The 27,396-nt window shown below is 35.6% G+C and overlaps 1 protein-coding gene across 1 annotated transcript; it reads left to right on the forward strand.

Moving 5' to 3' along the window:
- The first annotated feature begins 23,987 nt into the window (after positions 1-23,987).
- Positions 23,988-25,577, forward strand: LOC149897152 (uncharacterized). The gene is made up of 2 exons (XM_090117032.1): positions 23,988-24,087; positions 25,204-25,577. The coding sequence occupies exons 1-2, from the start codon at positions 23,988-23,990 to the stop codon at positions 25,575-25,577; spliced, it is 474 nt and encodes a 157-aa protein (XP_089973158.1).
- The last annotated feature ends 1,819 nt before the right edge of the window (positions 25,578-27,396 follow it).

The raw sequence follows: 27,396 nt of genomic DNA on the forward strand, positions 1-27,396 counted from the left end.
TTTTAGTTGTTCCCAAGAAAAGAAAATATTCTGATGATACCTTACCATGTATTTTTTGTGAAATTGCTGACAATGTAGTGAAAAATCCGAAGCCTGATACATATATAATTGTACAACGTGCAGCTTATCGACGAAAAGATGAGGCCGCTATCCGATTTGAAAATTTGTTTAATTCTTCTCTTGACAAACAAACATTTTCGTGGCATAGAACTTGTTATGCAAGTTACACAAGTGAAGAAAAAATTAGGCGAAGAGAAATACAACTACATAAACAAGATGAAAATCTTCCGGAAGTCCAGTTAACGGAACCCTCAACTTCAAGTACAATTTATACTCCTCGTCGGTCCACCAGAAATCCAAAAAAGAACGGCAGCGATCTGTGCATAATATGTGGCCAGTTAAAAAAAAATAAGGTAAAAACGACGTATGTACTATCTGATCATGATGCAGCTGAAAAATTCTTAACTGTTGCACGCCTAAAAATGGATGATGTATTTAAAAAAATATGTACATTTGATTCGGTTGACTGTCTTCTCGCTCAGCGAGTTAAGTATCATAAATTTTGTTATAAAAGCTATTTATATGTTCCTGAAAACTCAAATAATAAAGGTGGCCGACCAAGTGCCAAGATTCCTGATGATATTATTAATAAAGCATTTGAAGATTTATTGAAAGAAATTGAAATCCCTTTATGCAACTCGACGGCTTACGAATTAAGTTTCTTAACTAAACGTCTCAACAGCTATATCGAGAATCAAGAATTATCTGCTACCAACGAAATAACTAAAGATCTCTTAATTAAAAAATATGGAGAAAAAATTTTATTTTCTCATCCAGTAGATAAATCTAAATCGGCAGTCGTCATTATGGTTAATATACCTTTAGAACTATTAGCTGAAAAAATTCGAGAATCGAGTGATTCCAGAAAAATAATTCGTCTATGTGCTGAACAATTAAAAAACGAAGTTATTTCTAACATTGATGTTAATACTTCAGGATATATTTGCGATGAAAACGTCATTGATAAAAGTTTGGAAAATATTGAAATACCACCGACATGGCTTTATTTCTTTCAAATATTATTAACTAATAAAAAATCTTTTTCTGACACAAAATTAAGACGTGCTAAAGTTTTATTTACAGATATTTGTTACGTTATGAAAGGAGTGCATAGTTCAAAACATATAGCTCTCGCTCAAACAATTCATCATTTAACTCGATCAAAACATATCATAAACATATTATTTAAACTAGGACACTGTGTAAGCTACACAGATTTATTAGATTTAGATGAATTGTTGATTAAAAAAATTATCTATGAACAAGATTGTAATGCTGTAAGAAGGCCTACTAACATTGTGAATGATTCGTCACTATTTCTTCATGGAGCTATTGATAATAATGATTTTTTAGAAGAAACTCTGAGCGGAAAAAATACAACACATGTTACAGCAATGATATTATACCAAGAGCAATCTACCAGATCAAAGAATCAAGTTCAGTTAGTGAGAAAACAAGAAGTTGCGAATATTAATAGTGAGTCTTTATCTTCTCAACCTCTTGATCATTTTGTAGTGACTAATAAGAAACCCTTATGCCTTAATTATGCAGACATTAATGTACTTGATGTAACAACTACTCATAACATAGAATTAATTTGGATTCTAAGTAAATTAAAAATTGATGAAGATAACGATATCCTGCGCAGCAATGAAAATGTTGTTCCTAGCTGGTCTCCGTTCTGTCAAATGCTCAGTGATGATTCCAATTCTGTTTCCAAGATTGGGTTTTGCGAGCTGCTACCACATGCACCAACTTCACACGATGTTGTATTTACAGCGATGAAGAATTATATTTTATTAAATGAACAAATAGGTAAAGAATATAGCGTTTTAAGTGCAGATATGGCAATATATTTGATAGCTAAGGTTATTCAAATGCAAACTCCTACTCCTTTTCCGAAATTAATATTAAGAATTGGTACTTTTCATTTGCAAAAAACCTGGCTTCATTGTTTGGGACAGTATTTAGCTGGTTCTGGCATTGAAAATATTCTAGTCGATGGGGATGTTTATGGTGAAAATACTGTGCAATCAATCTTTAGTGGCTTACATTATAACAGAGGCGTAAGAGCACATAAACTTCTGTATGAAAGTATAAAAGTACTACAAATAATGGAGTATCTGAAGTGCTGTGATAATTCAGATGACAAATATTTGTTAGAATTACCCTTATTCAATTTATTAAGAGAAGCTATAGTTGATCGCGATAACTGTAAAGTTCGTCAAATTTTTTCAGAAATAATTACTGCGTCTAAATGGTTTCTTGATAAGTTCATAGAATTTTTAAATACTAAAAGTCATGAAAATGAGACCTTTTTATACTTAAATAGATATTGTGAAATGGTAGAAATTCTCTTTGATTCGATTAAAGCTGATAGAGAAGGAAATTTCCAGCTTCATTTGATATCAACGCGACAAATGTTGCCTTACTTTTTTAGTATGAATCATTATTTATATGCGCGAGGAGTATCTCTATATCTTCAAGATATGCTTCAACTGCCCAATATTGTAATGTTTGATTTAAACCGTGGAATGATGTCAGTCAAGAGAAAAGAGGGTATTTTTAACGGTGTTGGAAGTGATTTAGCATTAGAGCAGTCTCAAAATAGATCATCAGCAATTAGTGGTGGTTTAATAGGCATAACACAGAATGAACATGCTATGCAAAGGTGGATTTTGCTGTACCCTTTAAAAAATTCTATTCACCAATCATTTTTATCTTTCTGTGATTTACATGATGATGATCCTGCGAATGATATTCGCGCATTTAGTCATCATGAATGGAGTCCGAGTCAAATTAAAAGAGACGATACAGATGTTGACATTATTGTAAATAATTTAAAGAGTAAAAATATATTTGATAATATGACAGGCTGCACAAGCTTATTTAATATTTCAAATGGACAATTAGCAAGTGAAGAGACAAGCAAATATCTATTATCATTGAAAGAAAATGGTGAAAATTTATTACAATCTTTTATGGAAGAACGTATTATTCGTAAAGATAAAAGTATTTTCGATCGTGTGCCTAGAGTTTTAGTAAAAAATTTTGCGTATACTGAAAAAACTAAACCTAAAAATGAAAACAGTAAAGAACTGAAAGAAACCAAAGAATTAATGGACATTCAACAACTTCTAATGTTGTGTGTTCAAAGAGAATATAGTGTAGATTCTTTAGCAAAATACGAGTTATTAAATTATCCAAAAGCTCTTGCTGATAATGATGGTTTTTATAAAAAATCTGTTAAATCTGTTTTAATGGAAGAGATTGAGAAAGAAACATTGTGTACTGTAACTTCGATGACTTCATTTTCTTCTTTAAATTCAAAAATACATTTGTTTGATGGAATGACAGTAGTACATCAGTTGCAGCTTTCTAAACATGCAACGTTTGGTGAATTTGCTACAACATTTTTTAATTATGTTACATCACATTTTAAAAAGCCGAAAGTTACGCGTGTTGATATTATATTTGATAGGTATGACAATCAAAGTATTAAGTTTTTAGAATCTGCATTAAGAGCCAAAAATATAAAAACATGTGAAATAGTTATTCAAGGGCCCAATACTAAAATCCCTAAAAATATTTCAACATTTCTGACAAGTCCGAAAAATAAGCTAGAGTTAGTAAGATTTCTGTGTCAAAATATTTTACAGTACGTTTCACTTACTGATGATCAAGAACTAATTATTTCTGGCGGCTTTGATAATGTTTGTAAATGTTTTAGTATTCGAGGTGAAAAAATTGTAGAGGTACCAGAATTACTAAACAATCACATTGAGGCTGATACTCGAATTTTTTGTCACGCTGCTTATAATATTCAGTTGAATTCTGAAATAATAATTCACAGTGTAGACACTGATGTTTTTGTATTATGTATTTATTATTGGTCACAGTTGAAAAAAAGTGGTTGTTCCGGACTGTGGATGAAAATTAATAATAAAAAATCACGCTTTCTTTCGTGTCACAAAGCAGCTGATTCTCTAACTTACCCGGTTTGTGAAGTTTTACCTGCTTTACACGCATTTACGGGCTGTGATACGACTAGTAAAATTGGCACCAAAAAAAAAGCTTTAGAAATGATGAAAATAAAAGAAAATCGTGATGCTTTAGTCCCTCTTGGTAATGGCTTAGTATTAAGTAGTGAGGAGTTGAAAGGTTTAGAAACCTTGTATTTAAATATTTTGGGTAAAAAAGGTAGCACCGCAGATGAAGCTAGACAAATAATTTTTTCTCGTAGCTTTGGTACTAATATTAATCTGTCTAAAATTCCGTGCACATCAGATGCCTTGCAATTGCATGCACTTAGAGCTTCTGCTCAAACGTATATTTGGAAAAATGCATTGAATCCCCTATATAAAACATTAGATTTTACGAATTTCGGCTACAAATTAGAGAATGGTACTTTGCTACCTTTATTTATGAATAAAAGCCCATTCCCAACTAATCTTAAAAAACCGGCCAAGTGCGAGTCGGGCTCGCGCACAAAGGGTTCCGTAGCAGCAAATATAATAAATTACAGTTAAATCAACCTATCTCAAAAACTATAAGAGATACTTTGATCAAACCAAAAATCGTTGAAAGAGTTAATTAGCATGCATCACCTCTATTTTTTTTAGAATTTTATACCCCGTAGTTATAAAAATAGAGGGGGGGGGACATACTTTTTACGACTTTGAGAGCTGATATCTCAAAAACCGTTCACTTTAAGAAAAATGTTTTTTAGAAAACTTTATATCATTTTAAAAGACCTTTCCATTGATACCCCACACGGGTATGTACATCGAAAAAAAAAATTTCATCCCTCAGTTACATGTATGGGGGGCCCCACCCCCAATTCTTTTTTTTACTATTTAGTGTCATATTTTTGTAGCGGTTCATACAACACATATTCCCATCAAATTTCATCACTGTAGTACTTATAGTTTCCGAGTAAATCGGCTGTGACAGACGGACAGACGGACAGACGGACAGACGGACATGACGAAACTATAAGGGTTCCGTTTTTGCCATTTTGGCTACGGAACCCTAAAAACCGTGTAATTGTAAGAAAGCCTGTAAAACCAAAGCTTGTTATTGTAAAAAAAATAATATAAGTTGCATACTTCTATGTGGTTGTGATTCAGAAGACTGTAAGAATATAATATATAAAAATAATATTGATAATAAATAAATACTTATTTTTAAATCTTGTTTTATTATTTCATACTTCTCCATCTATAACTTTCGTTTGAAGAAGTTATTCAATGTAATTAATAAGGTAAAAGACCTAGTTATTGACACTTTAAATTTTATTTTAGTTAAAAAAAAACAAATCAATTCTAATAAATTAATAAATATAATTTTTGAATTAAAAATTTTAAGATCTTTGGTTTTTTGAGAACATTTCATTCTTTTAATTAAAATCAAATTGCGAGTGTCAAACAACTAGGCCAGTGTCAATAACTGGGTCTTTTACCTTACTTTCTGTTTCAATAACAAAAAAGTAATATAAACTGACAAAAAAGTAATTTTAATTACATGTTTCAATTTATGCTTAAATAACTTTAAAAAAATTGATTTCAGAAAAAAATATATAAGAAACAAATTGTAGACAATTTAATTATTAATAAGATTGCTCTCTTTAGAAATCTTGATAAAGTTGATAGTTTTTAAGATAAATGATAAATAATGATTCAAGACACAGAGGCCGATGCAGCGCATGAGTAAGAGAGAGACGGCGATACTTAAAGGTAAGCGGCGCGTACTTGTGAGCGCGCGAAGTTAACAATTAAAAAACAGATATAAACAATGAAATTTTCTTAAATCTCTATTAACAATATTATTAACTATTGTATAGAGAATTGAAAAAAAAATATTACTTATATATTATTTTTTTTTTAAATATATTTTTCATGGGTCGAAAGTACCCAAATTTGAGATTTTTCAAACCTTAAAAAATTCATATCTTTGAAAATATTAACTTTATCGTGAAAAGTAATTGGACCTTTTTTATTGGTATTTCGATAAAAAATATAAAAAAAATTTGTCCGGTTGAAAAATAACAATTCCTTGCAATTGTTTAAACAATTTCGGTTTAAACAATATGGCACCAGGTTGCCCCATGGCAACATGCATTTATATCATCAGTAGGGCAATTTGAAGAGGATCACGTAAAAAAATTGAGGTGGAATAGTTTTCGGTACTCATGCGCCGATTCCTCCTGGACTATTAGGTAATCGCTGAGTACTCTAATGATAGCTTCGCAGGTCTCTGGTATTATCTCAGACAGTAGTTGTGGTTGTGTCATACATGTGCTTAATTTAAGGTCTTTAAAAGACTAGAACTAGAAGATGTTAAAGCTCAATTTTTATCATTCCCTCTTTACGTAAGTCAACTTAAGTAAACTTTTTGCTACCCCATTTAACTATTAAGGACATGTACAAGGCTTACTGTGAGATACATGAAAATCTAATATCTATCACCATCTACTCATGGGTTTTCAGAGCCCTAAATCTTTCTTTTAAGGCGCCTTATATTGATACGTGTGTGAAATGCGATACTTTCGGTACGAAAATAAAATATAGTGAAGGTGCGGAGAGAGAATAAAATGAAAAGCTTTTGATAGAGCACTAACGTAGAGCAGAAACTATTTATGATAAATGTCCGATTGGTATTGATACAAAAGCCTGATATTGCTGCCTAGAGGGGTCGCTACCTGCGGCGGTCGCTACCTGGATACATTCTCATTATACGGACGAAAATGCTGTCTGCCTCATCCGTCAACGCTACGTTTTTGGTATAAAAGTTTTGATGGCAGTCCAGGATTCACTAGAGTGTATAAAGTAATTAGTCAAGCGCGCTGAAGGTAAACAAATTTTTGTCGCAGTATGTCTTAACGAAATAGCGATTCGTAAACATATTCAATGGGATGGAAAGAAGTGTGTCGGATTAGTAAATTTTGGCGAAGCGTTAGATGGAGATAATGTTGCTGTTGCAAGGTAAGCCCTTTTATTTATGGTTACAGCTATTAATGATAATTGGGAAATTCCAGTGGGCTATTTTATGATAAATGGTTGCACAGGAGCTCAAAAAGCAAATTTAGATAGGCAATGTGTGAAGCTATTAGTTTCTTGTGGTGAACAAGTAATTTCATTAACTTTGAACGGGTGCCCTGCCAATTTTGCCATGGCCAAATGCCCAGATTGTAATTTAGATCCGTCACAATTAAATAATCTTAAAACATATTTTAAAATTAATAATCAAGATATAGTCATATTCCTTGATCCAGCACATATGTTGAAATTGGTGAAAAATACCTTAGGGGAAAAGACAGAACTCACCGATTTTTATAACAAAAAATATCTTGGGAGTTTATTGTTCTTCTCAATAAATTACAAAACAGTGAAGGCGAAGGCTTGTCTAATAAACTCCGAAATCAACACGTAAATTTTGCGAAGCAAATAATGAAAGTGAAATTGGCAGCTCAAACCTTTAGTAATTCGGTAGCGGAGTCAATTGAAATTTTATAAAAATTGAGGAGATTGAGCCAAAGATTTAGGATTAGCAGACTTTGATGATTCGGAAGCAACTGTGGATTTTATAAGAAATATCAACAAAGTCTTTGATATCCTAAACAGCCGAAATTTTCATACGTTCGGTTTCAAAAAACCAATGAATGATGCAAATTATAAAGAAATCGAAACGTTTTTTAATGAAATGGAATTACAGTAGAACTCCAATTATCCGAATTAATGGGGTCCAGGACCCATTCGGATAATCAAATATTCGGATAAGACCCATTCGGATAATAATTTTTTTTTAATTTGCAATTGGAGAGAATAAAAGCTACGTTTTGATATTGCACTATATTTTTATTGAATTAAATGAAAGAAACATGAAATTTTCACATGTTTTAAATACATAAATAAAATGTACCTACTTATATACAAGTTTAGAAATAAAAATCATTGTTTTTTAAACATCTCAAGTCAGTGTAGGCACAACAAGTCAAGTCAAGACTTGACGCGCAAACACTGGCTTCGCGGGGGGAAGAATAATAGCGCACTTTGACTTTTTTTGGATAATTTTTTGTGATTCGGATAATCGGCGATTCGGATAGTCGGAGTTCGGATAATTAGAGTTCTACTGTACTTGATAGGCCTTAAATTAAAAGGTGTCCCTATATTTCAAACAAATAGAAAAGTAGGATTTTTTGATTTTATATACATATATGTATTCAGAGTTTAAGAAATATTCACCGGTCTTTGCTTCTAAGAAGTTACAGTTTGTGCCTGTATACAAAATGAGTCAGGATCATCTGGAATGTTTTTTTTAGTTCTATCTATATATAATATAGTAATATATTTAGGTGGCTTTAACAATAATCCTACTGCAACACAATTCCAAAGCGCGTACACAAGACTCATAGTTCACGGCGAAATAAAACATCTCACTACAAGAAACTGCATCCCATTAGAAGAAATCAAAATTTTACATTTAGTGAAATGCGCTATGATAAAAAAATAAATTTGTTCACGTATGCACCCTCAATTGACGATGAGGAAGAGTCTGTGGTAAGCTTACGGATAATCGATACAGACCATGATTATTTGGCTGACCCATCAAGACTTACCGACGAAAGAATTCGTAATATAAGTAATAAGATGGTATTATTTAGGGGTCAATAAACATTGACGGAATGACAATATCGGAATAACGATAATAAATCATTATTATACGATTCACTAACCTTGTTTCATTTTACATTATTTTCCTTTATTTAGTACATAAGTCTGTTAAAGATATCTGAAATGAAATCGAATATCAATTTACAAATGTCATTGAATCGGTTGACTTAGGCTTATTTATAATAACCTACCTTACTGTAAATTTTAGATCACTTTATGTTATAAGTATTGTCATTTATTTTAGATCGCATGCAAATCTTCGGTATTTGTCGTATTTCCGAAAACACTCGAATCGTTGAATCGTAAGAGCCCTAAACAATGCACTTGCATTTTACACCCTGTTCAAAAGAAATAGAAGTCAATTCACGGTCATACACAATCAAAAACAAACCGGGCGGTAGGTGACGGTAGCCTGTCAGTCAAAAAACTCAAAAATCCGTCAGTCATCTTTAAATATTGGTGGTGACTGCACGTGTTCTCTCTGTGTGGAATGATATAGAGCTGCTATTACATACCCTTCTTGGTTTTGTTTTTAAAGGTGAATTGAATTAATCGATGAAATGATTTACACAGGTGGTGGCGGCAGTAGGGAAAGTAAAAATGAAGAAGAGCATAATGAAAGTTCCGATGTATCTTAAGGGTGCACTCACACACATCAGTCACCGTCACGGCACGTCACCGGACAGGATTAAAAAAAAATATGTATCAATAGTTCTAGTATGAGTCTGTTCCCACACGACAGTCGCCGGCACGAAATCTATCAGTGACGTCACCGGTCAGGCACGTCAAATAATCTTTCCATACATGTATCATACTTTTATCCCCACTCACCCGGTGCCGTCACGTCTCAGTTCAGTCAGCGTCGTGCTACCGTCAATTGTTACATGTTCTCTAGCGTGACACACGTCTAATCACTGACTAACCTGATGTATGTGTTCAATGATTCAGTCAAACCGGCGACGTGACTGACGGACAACATGACGGTGACTGGTGTTTGTGGATACGTACACGAACCGTCACCGATCAGTCATCGGTGACTTGACGGTGACTGATGTGTGTGAGTGCACCCTTAATGTCAGAAATAAAGATAATCCCTGATTTTGATTGTTTATATTTTTATTTTTTTGTAAATGTCATAATATTGAAGAATGATCAGTACTGAAAATACTTTTGAACTGAGATTTTAATGATTAGATTTAAATAAATATTAAATATAGTTTTCAAACACAGGTTCAAATGTAAACTTGTGTTTGAAAACCATATTTTATACAATAAGTATAAATTTTGTGTTATTTTCACCTTCTTCTCTTCCATCATTAACACCAGCTTCAGTAAGATACTTTAAAAGTACATACACTAAATCAATAAATTTTCTGCAAAATAAAAATGTGCCTATTGGAACCACCGATACTGTAAGTAAATATTTTTTTAACCACCGACGTAAAAACGACGGGGTGTTATAAGTTTCAAGTGTCTGTGTGTGTGTGTGTGTGTAGTTACGGAGGGTCATAATTTCAGGGTTTTAAGGTTTAATCTTTCTGATGAAGAAGGTCTTGTCACCGAATTGTGAGCAATGCGGTGTTCCAGAGGACCTAACGCGTGTATTGATGGAATGTTCCCGTAATGCAGCCTACCGATTATCTGAGTGTAGCAACATATTAAAAACGTTTGCTGACATTAACATTATTTTATCTAACCCCCATGCGAAAGAAATAAAAGGAGAATGGGCAAATTGGGCCTGAAACTTGGGCTAAGACCAATACACACGAAATATTGTTTTTGTGATAGATCATTACACATACCTAACGAAAAAAATAAAATAAAAAAATAAATCGACCGGGTTCTTGTACAGTCAAGGCAAAAAGTTTTATTTATTTTGCGCACAATAACGGTGTTTTTAATTCGAGTGAAGTAAATATAAACCTAAATGTCATTGGAGTGACTGAGTTTAACCATAAAAAACGACTAACTACGTTGAATTATAATAAACACGGTATAGGTACCTGTTACAAAACATAATATTAGTGTATTTTGGTTATTAGACGGCTTCAGATTAGTACATCTTTGTAAGTGAAAGTGAATAGGAGTAACATAAAGATATTGTCATTGTCTTGCAACAGTTATTAATTGCAAAAAATAGTATACACAAAGTAATAAAACTTGATGTGACTGTACAAAAACCCGGTTGATTATTTTTTTATATATATTTTTCCCGTTATGTATGTGTTATAATCTATTATAAAATCAATATCTCATATGTATTGGTCCAACTCAAGTGTTCAGGCCCAACTTCCATAGTAAAATGCCCATTCTCCTTTATCATCAAATTATATAGAATAAGTTTCGCCTCGGATCAGTCTCCTTAAATTTGTAGCTAGATATAATTATTCAATTACTGAATTTATGTATTAGCGTGTAAAATAGTTATAAGTATGTGTGTATCTGAGCGACATATTCATATTGTGATTAAGCTCGTTAAATAAAGATTTAAAAAAAAGGTTTAATCATTCGTCTTTTTTAGCAGGACACACCGTCGACGAGCCACGATTCACAACTAGATTCACAATCAAATCAAAATGATTTACCACAGATGTCGCCAGAAAATACAACTTGGCATCGAAATAAACGTCCTAAAATCAACCCAAATAAAGAGTTGGTATCCGAAGCATTGAATATAATGAGGAATGTCTCGCAACGACCAAATGTGACAAAAGATGAGGATGGTTTAGTTGGAGATTATATTGCGGGTCAGTTAAGACAAATGGATCGACAAATGAAAGCTATTGTGAAACATCTGAACAACAATATAATATTTGAAGCCGAAACTGGATATAGATCCGATACATTTACGGATTTCGCAAGACCAAGTAGTGTTTCTAGTCATTTTCTTCATTTTCGTCATTTTCTAATCATTTTGGTCATGGTATATTGAAGTTAAAGTCAGATAATGGTGGTGAGTATATTTCTAGAAATTTTAAATCTTTGTGATGAAAAGGGCATAGTATTGCAGTATACTGCTGCATATAATCCTGAAATGAACGGAGTAGCTGAGAGAATGAATCGTACTCTGACTGAAAAGGCGCGTGCATTATTGTTAGATTCACAGCTTCCTAAAGAGCTTTGGGGCGAGGCTCTAAGATATGCGGTATATGTCACTAATCGTAGTCCCACTGCTTCTCTTAATGTTACACCATTTGAAATGTGGGAAGGAAGACGTCCTAATGTATCTAATTTTAGAATATTTGGGTCATCTGCGTATACCCATATTCCTCAACAACTCCGAATGAAGTTAGACCCTCGTGGTATGAAATTGAAAATACATAGTTGGATATGCTCCAGGGGGATATAGATTATGGGATGCTAATAAAAGGGGGATATGCATAGAACGAAATGTATTGTTTAGGGAAGAAACATGTTCAGAGTCACCTGAAACGGTTAGTATTGATGTAGAGTCTATCTCGGATAGGAAGGAAAAGGTTGGTGGTAGTAGTCCTGAAAAGACCAAAGAGAGATTTCAAGAGCAATTTAGTGTGAATTTGTGGTCAGGCATAATAAACGGACAGCTGATTGGTCCGTTCGAGCTACCTGACCGATTGAACGGTGAGTCCTACTTGGAATTTTTAAGAGAAAATCTCCACAATTTACTGGAAGATGTAGACCTCTTAACGCGAAGGAACATGTTTTTTTCAAAACGATGGCGCTCCATGCCATTACGCGAGCATTGTGAGACAACACCTAAATGAGAGGTTTGGAAACAATTGGATCGGGCGAGGAGGGCCCATTGCGTGACCCCCACGATCCCCAGACTTAAACCCAATTGATTTCTTTATCTGGGGATATTACAAAGAATTGGTCTACGCTAAAGAAATAAGAAACGTACAAGAACTACGAACAAAATTGCGACACGCAGAAGAAAAAATAAAAAACAACAGAATAGCGTTTATTCGATTAAAGGAAAACGAACGAAAGAAACTTTTTCAGAAGATGCAGAATTTGTATTGAGCAGGAAGGGAGACATTTCGAAAACTTTTTATAATAAATAATGAATAATAGTTACTTTTTGTTTCATTTAGCTTCCCCTGTTTAAAGATTTTATTTTTGTTACTTAATTTAATTTTTAAGTATCACACAATTACAGCGAGTCCAAAAATTTTCTAAAAAATTATCTTTCGAAATCTGAGCTTCTTTGTTAACAATATTATTTTGTTATTGTTTATTTACGATTTGTTAACAATTTAATTAACTCTAAGAATGATTAAATGCCCAAAAAAACTTCGGTACCGAAGGGCTAATTTAAAAAAATTTCTACCTATCTGCCTTTGAAGTCCAATTTTAGCAAAATTAGCCCGCTCAGTACTACTTTTTTTTAATCCATACTTTTTTCTAATGAAAGCTGAGAGTCTGGCGCAGTTTTTAGATTTACTTAGGAGCCATGAAACTACCTATTCAGATTTTAAATTTAAATTTGAAATTTAAAGACATAATTTACTGACCGTAATTTTTTACTTCGTACCATAATTTTTCAAACTTCCATCAAAGTTACGAAGACGAATGTTTTAAGCATTAAAGTACAATACATTAGAATGGAGTTGCAAAAAAAAAATATCTCGAAAATGTGTTATACTTTTTTTTTTGAATTTTTTTAAGTTGTGTAAGTAGGTCAATAATTCTCAAAATTTAAGTAAAAAATTCATATCTCGAAAACTACAAAAAATTGCGGAACATACATGGGGGTGTTTCGGATGCTCCAAGAGGTGTTCTATCTCAGGACTTCCGCTTGACACTATTTTTTGGGACACCCTGTATAGACAACGAATGGAAGTATCAATCTGTAGTTCCTAATTATACTATACCATCACGCGGTCGACATACTGGGGAAGATATTGCAACGATTTTCCATGAATGTTTATTGGAATATGGCATATAAAATACATGGTATCACGGTCGACAACGCAACTGCAAATACCAAATTTATGTATGAACTGGGCAAACAGCTGCCGCCACACTTTGATTCAGACAATCAACATTTCCGGTGCTCTGCTCACATTTTAAAACTTGGTGTACATGATTTATTAAAGACCTTAGCATTACACTGTGAGTCTGACACTAACGCGCAAGATCAGCAGTACGAAGACTATGCAGACGAAACTGAGGATGAGGAAGATGAAGAATCTGCACCAAATATTGCTGACTCGCGTACATCTGTAACAAAGTTACGCAGTATTTCCAGTAAAATAAAAAGAAGTGAGATAGTGAAGAAGAAGTTTCAGTCTGCTTGTGAAGCAGCTGGCGTGCCATCAAATCTAAATGCCATTCTTGACTGTCCAACGAGATGGAATTCCACACATGATATGATTGGATTTGGTTTAAAAGTGAGAGCGGGCATTGACATATTGTGCAGTTCTGTCACCGAATTAAATGATTTTCAAATCACAGCTAATGAATGGCAGGTACTCGAAAAATTACATAAATTTCTAATAAACTTTAAACTTTTAAATACAAAACTTGGTGGAGACAAATATGTTACATTAGTCGTAGTCGCTAGTACGCTAGTCATTGTATCATTCAATCTCTTGCTAGATAAAATTGAATCCATGGTAAAACAGTTAGATGAGAAACCTAATTGATCTGAAGTGGATGAAAGGCTCATTCTAGCTTTCCAAGCAGCTCAAGACAAAATGCTTAAACATTACAAGAAGAGCAACTGGATTTATTGTACTTCTTTAATTTTAGACCCAAGGCATAAGGCTCAGACTTTTGACCTGATTATGTGGGGGAAGCAACTTAAAACAGAAAGTCTGCGCAAGTTCAATGAACTTTATGAAGAATATAAAAGTCTACACTCACTGAACAAATCTCTGGAATTACCAGAAAAAGAAAATAAAGTATGTGATGAAGATGAAGACGTAATAGACTTTGATAAACTCTATGAATGTCCCTCGACGTCATCTGGATCTTGTCTTCAAGGCTTCGTGGTAGACTAGTTGGAGGAGTACCTGAGAAAACCAAGAACTGCCAGCTCGGAAGACATTTTAGATTGGTGGAGGACGCATGAGACAGAGTATCCGATTTTATCGAAAATGGCCCGTGATTTTCTCTCAATACCTGCAACTTCAGTAACTGCTGAGAGGTTATTTTCTAAAGCATCATTAGTTATTAGAAAACATAGAAATAGGTTAAGTGATGAGTCAGCCAGATGGTTACTTTGTATTAATTCTTGGTCAAAAAAATTGATATCATAACCTAATGATAAAGCTGTTGATTTGTGTTGTATTTTATTTTTTATTCAAATAAATGATAAATCGTAAAACTCTTTTATTAAATTTCTTATAAGTTGAGGGTTCAATCTCTTTCTAGACAGATAAGTATTGTTCTTTAAAATACAGTCAAGTTATTGTAATTAATTTGTTTATTTATTGCCATGAAATTAAACGGTTCTTTGGCATTTTAATTTGGATGGGGATAGTGAAACTACCTCAACTATCATTGTACTGGAGCACTAACAAATGTTTTGAACAGCAATTTGTCAAGTCCATTATGAGCCGAAATCGATTTGAACTAATTTTGAGGATGCTGCACTTTGCCAACTGCGCTGTGCTGTGTGTGTGTGTGCTGAAATTTTTAAGGTAGCTACCTGATAGATAGAGCAAGTTTTTAAAAGCCAAATGGAAAACTTTAGCCCAAGGAAAACCTCCTAGCCAAAGGAAGCGTGACCAGCGACGCCAAAATGTTTTCAGGGAGAATCACCCGAAAACTAAAGAAGCCGAAAAACGCATAGAAGATCATATTAATAAAAAGCTATTCTTCGGTTTCGACGACGCTTTAACAGCTGAGAAAGCAGTTAATTTCTCAACACAGAAAACGGCAGCCGATATCCCATCACCACTACGGCTGTGGGTTTCTACACACAGTCGCTATTTAAAAAGATTTATGAACTGTACGGTCGTAGACCTGACCGCATACCGCGCTGCTCACCTTTTGCCTTTTATCGGGTAACTTTAGCACAGTTTAAATACAAACTGTTGAGTGTAAAGAGTGAACAGATAAACACTCTCAACTACGACGCTGGCGACTTCTACCGCCCCATCATGACCATTGAAGACCGCGACACAATTCGAGCGTGTCCCGTGAACTTTTCCGTCCTTGTAAATATGCTGGATGCTATCGGCAAGTTTGAATACGAGGGCCCTTGATAGAGTACTCGTATGCAACATGGCTACTGGGCTCCGTAACCCAGAACGACTGTTCCAAGGAGAGGCCTGGGCTGATGAGTCGTTGCCTATTGGCTATTTGGATGATTTTTGGACACCAGTGGAGCTTAAGTCGCAAGACTTTTTCATGGGCGTATTAAACTTGGTTGGTGAGAGGAGACCAGGTGTTGGCGATGGATTCGCCTTCAGATCGCCACTTATCGCTCGGATCAGAGCAAAACATGCCTGGACCACTTTAATTGATAACATGCTAGGTTGAGACGCATTTTCATGAGTTATAACCATCTATTACTCATGATGTTTAAATGATTAGGGGTGCATTACGTCTTCAGTTATACCTGACCATGTTACAACATCAAAAGTAACCCCATTGGATATTCGTCCTATACCTAAACAAACTTTACCTAAAACATCACGTAAACGGAAAATACAAAAGGCTGAAATTTTGACCAGCACTCCTATAAAGCAGCAGCAAAGAGAGATAGAAATAAAGAAACAGAAAATCCCAATAAAAAATACAGGAAAAAATAACAAATGTTCCTTCGGCCAAGAAAAAAGTAGCCAGCAAACGACTGACGGCATCGAGTTCTGGTATAAAGAAAAATGTTTCAACCCGCAACAAGAAATCTGCTGATAACGTTGTATGTGTTTTTTGTAGCGGACGGTACACAGAGCCTCCAGATGAAGACTGGATCAAATGCGACGACTGCCAGTGTTGGGTGCACGAGGCATGCACAGACTATGTTGGCGTTGGAGCTTTTTTTTATTCATGAATAGGTAAACATTTGGCCGCTGTTTCACCTGATGGTAAGTGACAACGCTTCCTAAGTTGGAACATGTTTACCTAGAAGGTGCCTTTTCACATTTGCTTTAAATTTTGATAGATTGTAAGAAGGTGGAAAAACTGTATTCGGTATAGAGTTCCAGTCCTTAGATGTTCGCAAGAGAAATGATGACGTGCTTACTATTGTGATTTGTGCCATTGATATTTTTAATTTTATTAACAACTAGTGTAGTGTAGTAGTTAAGCCAGATATAGAAAACGTTCATCTTCAACAACTTGTGTTTCCGGTTCAATTAGTTGCCATAGCGATTCAGACATAATGGATGTAGTATCAGATAGTATTTTAAACAACGACGACGAAGATAATAGTTCCTACACTTTCCCACAAACTTTTAATATAATTCAAGACACCGACGCGATAGACAATTTCAACCCTGATATTGTATGCAATGCTAATGAAGAACATCAAATAGCCACTTATTATGCTGGGGACGATATCTAAATTCCAACAGTTTACCACAAAGTCTTAATATTGAAGAAACTGATGCGGCAATAGATTTCACCCCTGATATAGACTTAACTAATAATGAACATGAATCCGCTTCTTATTGGATGGGATGATGTCTTAGTAAGATACAAATGAAAATACTTTGTGTATGTCAGACAAAAATGAAAATACTTTGTGGGGCAAATTGAAGATATGAAAATTATAGACGAGGAACTCTATATCTCTCAATTAAATACTATAAAACAATGAAGAAACCAGAATTAACATTTAGAATGACAAAAAAAATCGACCGTGATGATGTTCAACAGCTGATACAACTTTAGGTAGGTATTTCTATAACAACCAAGACTGTTACAAATATTTTATTTTCATTTTTGCTATTATATCTACATGTTCTTATTAGGTTAATACAATTTTAACTAGTGCCAAAATAGTTACGACAATGACAAATATGCAAATGTAGAATCTTAATACATAATATGTATACTCTTAAGTAAAATGAGCTAACTTAGGGATTTAAGGTAGTTCCCCTCCAGGGCCCATAAAAATTTTCCACCCTGTATATGAAAAAGTAAGGTATAATTGAAAAAAGTTAAGTCTATTGTCGAATTTGGCCATAGTTAGTGATTTATGTTCGGTTCCTATATTCAACGGATCGTCATGGTATGAAAGCTACTAGTTCAGGATCCGTCGCCCTTTTTTGCACTTGATTACTATCAAGCTAATTTTCCGTTAATAGCTTTATTTTGATGAGACGCCCAATAATCTCTTGTACGAAACTCTACATTGAGAGGTATTAAGGATAAAATATGTTGATTTGATGGTTCTAAAATATTTATTACTAACTGAATTTTTTTGATTTAACTGTATTTTATGTAATTTAATGTATTGTAGCTATAGTGATGTGATATTTATCTGTACTATGATTTAGATTCAATTTATTTTATGACATGTATTTAAAAAAAAATATTTTACTTGATCTATGAATTTTGCTAAATAATGTAATTTTTAATAATTTTTTTTTTAACCTCAATTGTGCTGTGTACATACAATTTGGCTGGCATTTTACCGCAAAATGTGATTAAATTTGTGTATAATTAGTCAAAATTGTCAGCTGTGATGTGTACCTATTTAAATAAATAAATAAATAAATAAAAATCTGAAGATAATTATCTAAATTATTCGAAAAAATATTGGTCCTACAAAATCTATGGTTTGATCAAAGAGTCCCCTCTTTCCAAATCTCTCTTGTCCTACAAATTGCGTGGTACGTTATCCCGGTCCTACGCTTAAAAGTAGTAGTACAGATCCTTGATATAAAAATAATTACTATCAAGCTGAATCTTCGTGAATAGCTTCGTTTCGTGAGTCGCCCAACTATTTCCTATGCGAAAATTTTTAATTGTGGTAGCTAACAGATGTAGCAATGATACAATATCTCGATTTGATTATTTTCAAAAATTTAAAAGAAGATAGAAAAATTAATAATCGTCAATTTAAATTCAACAAAAAATTACCAAAAAAATTGTGTCGCTTGTGTTTCTGTATTTTGGTACTACAGCTGAGTGACACCGGTACGGCGGTACGCACGCGCAGAGCATTCTGCAAACATTTTCTCAGACTTTACACTAATTTGATAAAATTATTCCTTTACATCATGGAAAGAAAAAACAAACAAAAATATAATAAAATACAGAGAAAAAGGACATTAGAGAAAAGAAGACAACAGTCAATAAAACGAACGTCAAAACTTTCAAGCGAGGAATTAGAAGAGAGAAAGAAGAAAAGAGCGCTTTATATGAAACATGTATGCATGTAATTTATTCGGCAGGCGGTTGCCGGGTGCGCGCCGGAACCACCACTGTGCGTCCGGTCGCCAGGCATCGGTTAGCCGGCGGCCGAACTAACAGCAACAGCTAGCTTTCAGACGCGCCGGCCGGTCAGTCGCCCAGGTACAGTCTGCGAGAGTACGCGCGTGCGTAGTTCTGTCGCACGCTCGACGACGCTCGTAATTATACTGCATACCTTCTTCTAAACTATAAAATTGAGATAGATATCGAACTATTGATAACTTTGGTGGAAGCGAAGCCACTTATATGGGACAAAACTTGCACAGAGTACAAGGACAAAAATGAAACAAAAAAAGCTTGACGGGAAGTTTGCGCAATAATGTGTGTTGGATTAAATGTATTTTCTTTCTTTCAATACTTAAGCCCGACTTCGAAGACATTACTGACGGTGAAAAAAACTCATTTGATAAGTTTGCAAATCATAAAAATCATAGTAATACATTGAGTTACATGTACTACGTACTATACTCTATCCACCGAGTCAAGTTAATACGGAAAACATAGACTTGTTTGTGATTGGTCAGCGATAACCGTTAATGCACTGGGGCCTTAGACAAAGTAACAATTATTAAAAAACGATAATCGTTTTGATCTAACGCGGCGTATGTCAATCCCATACATTTTTGCGTTTTCTAACTTCGTTATCGTTTTTTAATTGTTACTTTGTCTAAGGCCCCTGCCTTGTATATTAAGGCCCCTGCCTTGTATACTAAGGCCCCTGCCGTGTATATTTTAGTCTGATCGTGGTACCCGTACTGTGCAGACGCGCTCATATTTTATTGTTATTGTTCCGTGACCTGGCGTGTACTTTGGACTGTTGGTGCATTCATTGTGACTTGCAGCCGCAGCTTCTATATAAAAAAAAAAGATTGTATGAAACGGTTACTAAGGTCTATGGCGGGTATTTTTGTCCTTTTTACTCTTACAGAATCTATCTCTTTTTTTCTTTCAGTATTGTCATTACTGTCAACGTCACATTATTAACCGAAAAAAAAAGAAAAGTCGTTTTTTTTCTCAAAAAAAGTTTCTCTGTCCCTAATCCCTTAGCTTAAATCCTTAAAACTACGCAACGGATTTTGATGCGGTTTTTTTTAATAGATAGCGTGATTCAAGAGAAAGGTTTTAGTATATAATTTATTAGGTTTTAGACAAAGCGGGCGAAGCTAGTATGCATTATAAAACATGCGAAGTGTGTGGGATCAAATCCGGTCGAGAGAAGGGTGAAAAACGCTTTTTTCTTGCAAAGTTTCCTTTGGACGAGGCAAGGTCAGTATTTATAGAATCCGTACTGCACATTTATCATTAATATTTTATCATTTTTATAATAAAAAGCATTAATTTTTTTACATGGAAAAAACAAACTATGGAAAATGTGTTTTTTGATTTTTCTATGGTACGGTTGACCGGACCAAGGAAATTAATATATTGTGACAAATGGAAGTCTCTGGGAATTGACTAGCTTAACATGCCTGCTGTTGATGTAACTTGTCCACATTTTTTTCGTTTTTAAACTTGTTTCTACCGCTATAAACTTTTTTTCTATCTCAGTGTAAATTATGTTTAATAATATTGTTTTTTTGTAGGTGCAAACAATGGGTTAAAGTGGTCGGGATAGAAGATTTGGCTTATCTGCCTATAGAGAAACTTCATTCCCTAAAACATGTGTGTGGAGTGCATTTCAAACCCAGAGATTTTAAGAAAAAGAAAACCCAATTAAAAAAACATGCTGTTCCATCAATTGGTTTGAAACGTGAACCGTTAGCAGATGAATTACTAATAGGGTTTCCCCTTCATGTAGCTAAACAGGAAGCGAATATTGGTAGGTAACCCTAACTATATTTTATAGTAAAAACAATAGCTTAAGACTTACTATATTATTCATGCAAATTATCAAACGTCTAATAAACCTATTTTAGTTATAAAGAGTTTTGTCATCATCTCTCTACTGAATATTTGGCCGTGAAAGAACTAGTCTAAGATCCCACCGCAGGATCAGTGCGTTCATCGGTTTTTTGCTGAAAACCGAATTTTTATGTATATTTATAATTAGGAGAATATATATCGACTAGGTTGCCAGTCAAAATTTGGCCGCAAGCATGTTTAATTAAAATTTTTCTAATCGATTTTTGGGAAAAAATTCGTTCACTTGTTTTTTGAATAAAATGTACTCTACATCACGTCAAATGATATAAAAATTCTAAAAAATCACGGTTGCCGCTTTTCACCTGGCCGCAATATCTTGGCAGCCTGGTGAAAACAGGTATGATTTCGATTTATTTTTACGTTCATAACGCACATTTATGAATCATATATCAAATTAAAGCTAATTTTTTTCTATTTATTATCATATATGGTTGCCTAATTAAATCCCGCCGCAAATAAGGGTTGCTGGCTTTTAAAAATTATAAATATAGGATTAGTGCGTTCATCGTTTTTTGCTGAAAACCGAATTTTTATGTATATTTATAATTAGGAGAATATATATCGACTAGGTTGCAAGTCAAAATTTGGCCGCAAGCATGTTTAATTAAAATTTTTCTAATCGGTTTTTGGGAAAAAAATTCGTTCACTTGTTTTTTGAATAAAATGTAGTCTACATCACGTCAAATGATATAAAAATTCTAAAAAATCACGGTTGCCGCTTTTCACCTGGCCGCAACATCTTGGCAGCCTGGTGCAAACAGGTATGATTTCGATTCATTTTTACGTTCATAACGCACATTTATGAATCATATATCAAATTAAAGCTAATTTTTTTCTATTTATTATAATATATGGTTGCCTAATTAAATCCGGCCGCAAATCTAGTCTAGTCTAGTCTAGTCTAGCAGCTACGACGGACCAGGGGGCTTGCCTTAACCGGCCGGTTCGAGAGGAAGGACACCTCATCAAAAAACCCTCAAATCTGCGTTTCAGTCCAGCGGCGTGGATTTCCTGTCCCTTTTGGACAGTTTGGCTCGGGAGTGCGTGAGCTTTAGCTGTGGCCTCCCATGGATACCGCCCGACCTCCATGGTGTATAAGGGTTACCCGGGTGCAGGGGGCACCGTCCGGATCGACTTTTATATCCCCCATACTCGTGGGAACAAAAATGTCATTTAACCCGGCCCCATTTAACGACGACTCTAGCAAAATAAATTTGGACAATGAAAGACAACATGATTCGGATGACGCAAGGACAAGACGGACGAGAGCGGTGGGGCTTTCGAAATCAAGCTCAGCCAACAGCGTGGTGGATATGCAATCCCACGAAAAGGGAAGGCTGTGGCGGAAGAGGTCCCTAGATAGGAGCCGCTCCGGTTCGGATTCGGAGGATGGGATTGGGGGTCCAAAAACCCCCTGCCAAAAAACATCCAAAAGAGGGAAGGGCCGCACGCCGGGTACGTGCGCCGCTCGGCGTGCAGCCAAACTGGACGCGTCGCGCAAACTGGAGACAGAGTTGCAGGCTGAGCAGGAGGTCGCGGAGTGCGCTGAGCGCATCGAGGCGATGCGTGCTAGCGCTCCCCTCCCCCCCATACCAATAGAGGAAGGAAACACGGCGGAGGCTCTTAGCCTCCGTATTGCGGATAGCTTGGCCGCCATTGAGAAGGTGCGGTCCAGGTCAAACAATTTGAAGACCACTTTCAAAAAAGTCCTCAAATTGGCGCACGACGACATTGAACTGTCGGTGGCACAATTCAAGCGGCTCACAGTCTCAGAGGAGACACGGCTTCTGCAGGCGGACAACTCCCGCCTACAGGCCGAGATCGACTTCCTCAAAAAGGAGCTCGAAAAGGTGAAGACCTCGCAAAGCGCTCAAGAGCGGCCTCAACCACGAGAACCTGACGCTGAATTGGTAGCGTCCATCATGCGTCAGGTGGGAGGAATGATCAATGCCAGATTCGAGGCACTAGAAGAGCGTCTGCCGCCGGCTAAGCGCGTAAGACCGCCGCTGGCGGCGGATAGTAGGAGAGGGACAGTGGAGGCCGTCCAAAAAACGACCGATGACCTTGCCCCTCTCCCGCAATCTACGAAGAAGACATATGCGATGGCTGCTTCGCTGCCGCAACCAAGCACATCGGCGACGGGGTCCGCTCCACAGCGGGCCGTGAAGCGGGCTGCGGTTCCGGTCGCAAAGACTGCCTTAAAGCAACAAGCGGCGGTACAGGTTGCGGCTACGGCTACGGCCATGGAGCCGAGGGCCAAGGTGAAGAAAAAGAAGAAAGTGGCGTTGAAAAGCGTGGCGGATTCAAAACCCGCCAGCAAAGTCGCGCCCCCAACATCAGACCCCCCCCCGGAAGAGCAGCCAAAGGAAGGATGGACTGTGGTCGGGAAGGGCGGGAAGAAAACAAAGGGGGCTAAGGCGAAGAAGCCAGCGGCGCAGTCCCGCAAAAAGCGGCACAAACTCCATGCCCCCTCTTCCTCGGCTGTCGTCCTGACCCTTCAGCCGGGAGCGGAGGAGCGTGGCATTACTTATGCCAAGATCCTGACGGAGGCGCGGCGTGGGATCGATCTTGGTGAGATTGGCATTGGTGCGATACGCTTTAGGCAAGCTGTTACCGGTGCCAGGATATTGGAGATCCCTGGTGCTTCCAGCACAAAAGAAGCGGATGTTCTTGCCGCCAAATTGCGGGAGGTGCTAGGCGAGGTCAACGTGAAGGTGTCCAGGCCAGTGAAGTGTGCAGAGCTGTGCAGAGTGCAAAATTTTGAAGAAAACCAGTGATGATGGCACTTTGGGGATATTCAAACGAAGCACACTGCATAAAATACTGAAAAACATTGGTTTCAAATATAATAAACACGGCAGAAACAGCTTACTACTGGATCGTGATGATATATACTTTTGGCGCCGAAATTATCTTCGAGCTATCAAAAATGCAAGAGAAAATCGACAAAAATATACTATTTGGATGAAACATGGGTGAATGAAGGACACACAATCAAGGGCATGGGAAGACACAACTGTGAAAAGCAGTCGAGATGCCTTTATTAACGGTTTAACAACGGGCTTGAAAAATCCTTCAGGTATGACTATTTTCTATACAATAATAATCTGGGGGCACGGTAGTGCCCCCGCCAAGACGAGCCAAGCGACTACGCGCACGGGCACTACCTACCTTTTCTCGAAGCGCTTCGACGTTTTTTTGAACCCTCATAACTTGGGTTTGGATTATGCTAGATCAACAAAATTTTCGGGATATATTGTCAATAGCGGACTTATTGAACATATTAAGTTTTAATTACATTAGCTTTTATACTTCAGATTTTATTTATATCTAAAAAACGCTAATTTCGTCACTGACTCACTGATGATCATCAAAATTCTTAAGGTATTTCCTAATGTCCTAGAAAGCTGAAATTTTGTATGTAAGCTAGTATTAGCACACAAACAACAAAAAAATTATAAAACTTGTAACTTTCATCCCCCAACCCCTTAAACTAGGGGATGGGAGTTTGTATGAGACCTGTAATTTTAAATTAAATTTTGATGACGCTAGAGTCTAATCTAATAATCTAAAACTTGGTTCCCCTAGATATATATATGTATAGGTACTCCTTGTTAAAAAAAAATTGTTACAAACAACCTACAAAAAGAAATGAAATCCCACCAAAAACATTTTCATGTAAAATGTTGCCAAGACGAGCCCATATGACTCACACTGTCAAAAAGTTATCAGATCTCATGTAGAGCCAAGCTTCTAACACTACACGCCCTAACTCTACAAGGCCTAACTTCTCAAACTCTACACCTTAGTCAAAATATGTGGCTTGGCCGTTCGTTACTACAAGAACTATTGTATAACACAAAAGTAATGAACAGTGAATTAATTTTTCACCTTACGCCGATGTGAATGTAGCGAAATGGCCAAGCCACATATTTTGACTAAGGTGTAGAGTTTGTGAAGTTAGGCCTTGTAGAGTTAGGGCGTGTAGTGTTAGAAGCTTGGCTCTACATGAGATCTGATAACTTTTTGACAGTGTGAGTCATATGGGCTCGTCTTGGCAACATTTTACATGAAAATGTTTTTGGTGGGATTTCATTTATCAGTAATATAATAATAATATGGGCCCAATTCGTTATACTTTTCTATTTATCTAAAAAGTTTGCAATATCTTATCTGCAATTCTTTTGTTTGTCAGGTAAGGGCAAAAGACTAATAATAACACATATTGGAAGCGAAGATGGGTTCGTCGACGGAGGTCTGCACGTGTTCGAATCAAAAAAACAAGGGGATTATCACAAAGACATGAACGCCGAAGTATTTGAAAATTGGTTCGAAGTAATATTTGACAAATTAGATGATAATTGTGTGATTGTAATGGACAATGCCTCCTATCACTCAAGGAAAACTGAGAAAATACCTACCGAAAAAAATAAAAAACAAGAAATTATCGACTGGTTAAAAGAAAAAAATATTACGTTTGATGAGGATTCACTTAAAAGAGAACTGTTGAACATAGTTAAGCAACACAAAAAGCGATACGAAGCACGTGCTGTAGATGAAATGGCATAAGCTAAAAATAAAACTGTTTTAAGACTTCCGCCGTATCACTGCGAGTTAAATCCCATAGAATTAATTTGGGCTCAAGTAAAAGGTAAAGTTGCCGCTGAAAACACAACTTACAAAATGGCGGAATTAAGAAACCTTTTGAATAACGCGATTCAAAATATTAATACCCAAAAGTGGCAAAATTGTAGCAAACATGTACAAGAAATAATAGAGCCAAAAATGAACGCAATGGATAGGAATGTAGAAATAATGACTGACAAATTCATAAAAATGTAGAAAACGGTAGCAGTGATACGTCGTCGGATAGTAATTAATATATTTTTAACCCCCGATGCAAAAAGAGAAGGGTTTATACTTTTTAGAGATTATTTTTGTGTCGGGGGTTTTTTGAATTATAATAATTACGTAAATTATAATGAAAATAAATGATGTAAATATTTTATTACTCTTGTTTTTTCCTTCACATTAAATAATTAATTTAATAAAAGCTTTTTTTTATTTATTTTAAGAAACTTCTACTAGCCTAATGTAAGCCTAATTTTTCACCAAAGGCGTCGTCGTGTCGTGGGAAGAAAGCTATTTTTTATTTAAGAGTATCGCAGTGTGTACGTACATTCAGAATGGTTTACGCCCACTGACTTTTTTGTCTCTGTCATTTGTATGGGATTACGTGACAGAGAGAGCGCTATATTAACTTGACTCGGTGGATAGAGTATAGAGAGGACATCGAGTTGGAACGGGCTATTGATTCGCTCAAAGTAACAGTCCAGACACTCGCCATCCCGTTACCTGCTTCAAGTCGTGGTGTCGGCTTTGCCTCAGTGGCTGAATATAGTAGAATGGTTAGCGCGTGGGATAAAGCCACAGTGCACGAGCTATGTTCCATTCACCAATACTATCGTGTGGAATTAAGTTTATTTTATTTTAAATTATTATACCTCGCACGATATGCGCAGAATGAAAGGGAATCTTTTCCTTTGAGCACTCCATTCGTGTCCAATCGAGGGTTCTGTTACTTGGAACGCTTTTCCGGTGACTGAAAATCCGCAACTAAAGTCTCCAAATTAATAGGTTTTATAATACGTAATACAAAACAATTTAAAAATTATAGAACTATAATAATTTTATATTTATGTTTATGTCGCAATATTGTAGAATATTGTTCTCAAGTATAGTCTCCTTTTTACGACGTGCACAGGTACAGAGTCGAACGGATTCAGAAAAGATTTTTGTCCCTACTTTCTTATCATCACAACCTACAGCTTTCTTCTTATTCCGAAAGATTAAAGTTTTTTAAATTATGCTCCCTAGATAACAGACGCAAACTTTTAGATATGGCATTTTTGCATAAAATATTAAATGGTAAAGTTGATTGTCCAGAACTTCTTAATCATATAAATATTGTGCCTTGTAGACAGAAGCGTCCTAGCTCTTATAAATTATTTTTTCTACCCTCATGTAAAACAAATTCACCTATTACAAGACACCTATTAGACACCTATTAGACACCTATTACCAATAATTCACCTATTACAAGAACTTTAAGACATTATAACTCGTTGTTAAATTTAATAGATATTGATATTTTTTCTGATAAATGGCCTGTAATGAAGAACAAGATTATAAAACTTTTTTTGTCCTAATTAAATTCTTAAAACAGCATAATTCCAGTCACTTGGGGCAGGTATATTTATATGCATGATTAAGCTGTTTTAATATTTGTTATCACTTTGTATTAAAAAAAGCATTAATAAAATAAATAATATTCCATTAATATCTCATCATGGAAGCAGCAAACTCCTCCTGAAGGCTAGAAGAACTA

This window comes from Colias eurytheme, chromosome 26, assembly GCF_061535395.1.
Source record: "Colias eurytheme isolate Ceu_HAF_F1 chromosome 26, ilColEury1 Martin Lab GWU primary, whole genome shotgun sequence".
In the NCBI taxonomy this organism is placed as follows: Eukaryota; Metazoa; Arthropoda; class Insecta; order Lepidoptera; family Pieridae; genus Colias; species Colias eurytheme.